The sequence below is a fragment of the Montipora foliosa genome, chromosome 3 (assembly GCF_036669935.1).
Source record: "Montipora foliosa isolate CH-2021 chromosome 3, ASM3666993v2, whole genome shotgun sequence".
NCBI classification, from domain to species: Eukaryota; Metazoa; Cnidaria; class Anthozoa; order Scleractinia; family Acroporidae; genus Montipora; species Montipora foliosa.
Genome location: NC_090871.1, coordinates 22,009,941 through 22,014,940, shown reverse-complemented (window position 1 = coordinate 22,014,940; position 5,000 = coordinate 22,009,941). Strand labels below are relative to the sequence as shown.

General features: G+C 38.3%; 1 protein-coding gene and 1 long non-coding RNA gene across 4 annotated transcripts in view; one reads left to right on the top strand and one right to left on the bottom strand.

Annotated features, from left to right (window-relative positions):
* Positions 1-762: 762 nt before the first annotated feature.
* Positions 763-5,000, top strand: part of LOC137997072 (flavin reductase (NADPH)-like) — an 11,736-nt gene continuing 7,498 nt past the window's right edge. For 2 of the 3 annotated variants that reach the window (XM_068842821.1, XM_068842820.1), the window contains exons 1-3: positions 763-920; positions 1,138-1,308; positions 2,758-2,960. In XM_068842821.1, the coding sequence (XP_068698922.1) occupies positions 763-920; positions 1,138-1,308; positions 2,758-2,960 (532 nt within the window). Of the gene's footprint in view, positions 921-1,137; positions 1,309-2,757; positions 2,961-3,856; positions 4,561-5,000 lie in introns of those variants that run through there. The other variant, XM_068842822.1, reaches the window with a different exon arrangement.
* LOC137997075 (uncharacterized) overlaps positions 778-5,000 on the bottom strand; it is an 18,439-nt gene continuing 14,216 nt past the window's right edge. The window contains exon 3 of the long non-coding RNA XR_011122404.1: positions 778-901. This is a non-coding gene — a long non-coding RNA (uncharacterized lncRNA). The remainder of the gene's footprint in view (positions 902-5,000) is intronic.

Below are 5,000 nucleotides of genomic sequence, written 5' to 3'. Positions count from 1 at the left end.
CCACCAATATGGCGGCCTGTAATCAACGGAAAACATCTGGAGTCCACTTTGCGATGAAAGCGCCTACTTTTCACTTATGAAATAAAATGCATGTGTATGAACACATTTCCTAATGTACTTTAAAGGCTCAAACTGCTGGAATTCATAGGGATAAACCTTTTTTTTTCAACCGGCCAAATAGTTTTGTATATAAATCATGGTGTCACGCCAGGGGGCAAATGCTGTATTTTTGAAAGGAAAGACGTCACGGAACTGCAAACTTGAAAAAAGATTTATTTCTTGGTCATCTTCAACCAGTCTTTTAGATAAAAAATCCGGAAAACCTTGCGATTTTGATGTTAGAATTTGATGACGTCACTATGAAAACCATCTAAGTGTTTTCTTTCTCCTCTCTAGTGGGGTCCAAAAGGAGGTCCAATTGGGCGTCCACGTTTTGTACCGTCCCGCTCAAGACGTACTAAAATCCCACTTCAATTCCATGCACGAACCGTCTTTAAATTACCGGAAGCATAACTGATCATCTATCTTCCTATCGGCAGCGTTTCTACCATTTAGCTAAACTAGTCTTCTATGTAACAAGATCGTACCCCGCATGGTAATTTCTCCATTCGCGCATAACCACAATTTCTTGCGCCTTTATTCTTACTGCTACCACAATCTCTTGTTTCCTCGAAAGGCAGGGGCCCAAAAATTTTCGCTTATGTATTTGACACAAAGTGTCCCACCTGACTCTTCTTCCTCCCCAGGCCTTACGCAAATTCTATGAACAAAATGGCGGCCGAAAACAGCGATTCAAAACAGTTAAAACTTGTAGTTTTTGGAGGATCGGGGCTAACAGGAAAGGAGATCGTGAACCAAGCACTTGAAGGAGGCCACCACGTTACAGCTGTTGTTCGAGATCCTGCGAAAATCGAAAAGAAGTGAGGGTTATTTATCTCACTATTAAGGATCTGGTGTTAAAATGCGACCAAGAGCAGGCAATTCCATTCGCTGTTATAACCTTTTATTATACTTTTATGTTTGAAATGAAAGTTGGAATCTTCCAACTTTCATTTTACTCTATTCCGCAGTTGAAAAGTACAGGTATGATACTTCATGTATTATGAAAAAACTCCATTCTCAATTCATGTTCTTTAGGCATCCTAACTTAGAGTTATTTAAGGGGGATGCTTGTGATGTGGAGAGTTTTGCTTCTGTCCTCGTGGGCAAGGATGCTGTGATGTCATGTTTGGGAGTGGTTGCCAGTATATTCAACCCAACAACGTTTTACTCCGAATCTTTGCATGCACTATTGGAAGGAATGAAGAGGTACTGTACCGAGGATAAATTACAAGATACAGGGCCATTTTTTACACCTACCATATTTACTCGATTAAGCACCGCCCTTGAATAGACACCGCACGTGATTAAATGCTACAGATGGAAGGAAAAGTACCAATAAATGCTACCCTTGAGAATAAACATCGCACCCAACCAAAAGAATGCAACTCAGTAAAATCTAAACCAGCCTTGGAAATTTATTTTAAGTTCGAAGTAGCCATACAATATACTTTGCAGCTCTTTCACTTGATTAAGCTCATTCTTCAGAATTCTTGCAATGTGCAGAATAGACCATATTCCTATTCTCGGTATTTGACTGGAACTAGCTTGCAATGGAGGCTAATGCAGGGGAATCTTTTCAAATGCAAATACTTTTTAATATATTCCCCTGAATTAGCCTCCATTGCAAGCTAGTTCCAGTCCAATACTGAGAATACGAATATGGTCTATTGTACTTATGTTGTTAAGGCCAAGAATTGTACCAGACAAGTATAACAAGACTGACCTCTCTGACTTTAAACCTGTTTCTGTTTTAAGTAATATTTACAAATGATCTACCATAATTGTTGTCAGTGATTTAAGAAATATGATTTTGAAATTAATGCCTCCCTAGAATGAATGGCGCATCGGAAGCACTCGCAATTATTTTAATAAATGTTGTGGCGTTTAATCAAGTAAATACTGTATGTAACTTATGTCCCTGGTGCTCTGACATGTTTCGACAACCAAAATTTGCAGGAGGTCAGGACAAAGTCGCCAACATTTTTGTTGTTGGGAAAGTTTTTTAAGGGATGGGGGAAAAAAATTTTTTCATTAAATGTATATGGATTAATCCTGTAACTCTTGAAGCATGGGGTACAGGTACACTGGACAGTACATGTAGGTCAAGAATAAGGGGTTTCAAGTGTTGATGATGAAAAGTTTTGGAAGTGTTGATGATGGAAAAATAATTACTTTTTGGGATCTCTCATGGACACAGATGAGCAATCCAAGTAGTCATCAATTGAGGCTGTCTCTTAGTCAGTCAGAGACAGTCAGTCATCTAGTCCCAGTTGTTCGAAAGGTGGATAGCACTATCTACTGGATAACTAAAATTAATATGATACTGCCATCTTTTTTCTTCGCATGTGGAAGTATGGCTGCAGTCTTGGGCTCTTCGTGACTCCATGTTTGAAAATCAGTTTGTTAGTCTATTAATCTGTCAGTCCATCTTAATAGTTAGGCTACAGGTTGCTTAATTAGCCAGTTGTTCTAAATTCTGACCATTCAGTCAGTCAGTCTGTCAGCCAAGTGGGTAATCTGTCGGCCAGCCGGCCTGGCAAGCATCAGCTAGTCAGTCAGTTAATCAGGTGCTCTCGACTGATAATCAGTCAATATGACTGGTCGTCAGCCTGTTAATGGGACATCACATCATTCGTTCCATCAACCGATTATTAGATGTGAGGTTAAAAGACTGGTGACCATGACTGCATGGTGTACTCAACCAGGACCAAATAACAAATGGCTTGTAGACTGGATTATCAACCCACTTCTACTGAATGGTATGATAAAAGACATGGCAACAATGGAGGAGATGCTGGAGAGAACGGATCCTGAAATGTTGGATTACACCATTGTGAGACCGTGTGGTTTGGTTAATGGTAAGTTTCATTTTGCTTCTATAATTTATTAATTCATAATTTATTCATTTCTAGTGCGCATCTTAACATGACTATGATCAGATGCGCATTCTTAAGTTATAAATACGAGAAATAATAGATAAATATCTAACTAAAAATATGGCAAGGACTATGTACTAATACATTAAAAATATATACAATATGATAAAAATTAATTGGTAAATAATTAGCAAAAGTGTTATTAAAATCTCTGTTTAAGTATGAATGCATGTCTAAAATGAAAGGTCTTAAGATGAGCTTTAAAACTATTTACAGAAGTGATTGAGCGAAGCTCACTAGGCAGAGAGTTCCACAATGACGGTGCTGCGATGGTGAATGCCCGATCTCCCATCACCTATCAATGAACTTAAAATTTCATTGAAGATTGTAATAAGATTAATGACAAGAATTTTGCTTTATGCTTGAAGAGTGCATTGCAGAGCTAGCATTAATTTAAAGCAACAAGGATAATCCAAACCTGCAGCAAGGTTTTAACTTCTGAGGAGAAAAACAGGGGATAATGTTTGACTCAAAAGTAACTCGGCTGCTCGGTCAAAAGCAAACTTTAACATTTAAGAAATTGTAGTTTGTACTGTATATGAAGATTTTGGTCAAAGTATAGTTTCAAACCTACACTGTCCCTTTATCAAAACGCACTCTGCTTTATAGGCACATCCCACCTTGTACACTAACTTACTATTGCGCATTTATGTACCTTAATTGATTGATTAATTAATTAGTTAATTAATTAATTAATTAATTAAAGGAAACTACAAAATGCACTCGTATTGCAGGGGCACTCGCATAGGGGTCATTATTCTTTGTTGACTTTCTGGAATTGTGGAAGATTTTAAAGCCTTCTTGTTCTTCTTTTTAAGGACGGTGCCTACTATTGTTATTGCGCATACGTTTTGCGCATCTCCAGATACTCGGATTTCCTATCGGTGATGCTTACTAATGCAGGGATATTTTTGCGAGGTTTAAAACTATGCAGAGAAAGAAGATCTTAGTAAGTACTCTTGGTATCCAAAAAGAAAATTGGGGGTAACCATGTATTCTTTAGAGATAATTGAGCTTCAATTTGAGGAAGAACGCCATATATTGCTTTGTATTTTAGAGCTTTATACAAATATTGTTCATGAATTATCGTTGAAAAATGCGTGGTTACCCCCAATTTTCTTTTTGGATTTCAATAACACTGGGAAGATCTACCTTTCCTGCATAATGATAAATCGGGGCAAAAATACCTTTGAATTAGTAGGCACCGTCCTTAACTGAACTTGTCTTTGGAACATTCTGGGACTTTTCTGTGTATTCCTTTACTGGTTTCCTATTAACAAATGAACTGGAACTAGGGCCGTAGCCAGAAAAAAAAATATGACCGAGGCAACGCCCGTGCTTAAATTATCTTCGGAAGTATTTTTAATGTTTATGATGAGTACATATGAAAGACAACACTGGAATCACGCTTTATTTTAAATTTCCACGATAAAATGACTGAGGCTCATACTGGCTACGGCCCTGGGAACTGAGTAAGGTATATTCCAAACGAACTACAGGTACCTCAAGCAGTGGAGAAGAATGTGCCGGAGCAGCTGTTTTTTTCTCCCGTTGCTCTCAGCGATTTTCCGGGACTTCTAGTTGAAGTCAAGAGAAACGTTCAACTGCCGCAAATGATTAGTATGCGAATTCATATGAAAAACGAATAAATGTCATTGGCTTTTTGAAGTAGTTGCTCACAAGCAGCCAATCATTGCGCACTGTCTGAGTGATATAATAAAGTTATTTTATCCCTTTGGTCCTTCTAATTTTTCTGCTCATCAGCTTGGGGGACGTGTAAAAGACACCTGAGGGGAAAAAAGCCCGAAGCGACCTTTGAACCAATGCTCGGAATAGCCTGGTTACGACATTGCAGGCGGCCGCGTTGTAATTTTGGCGCCAAAAAAACGCTGCGCATTCTACAACTTCAAGAAGTAGACCGATATCATTCACTTTGTTTTTGCTATCATCTGAAGCAGCTTT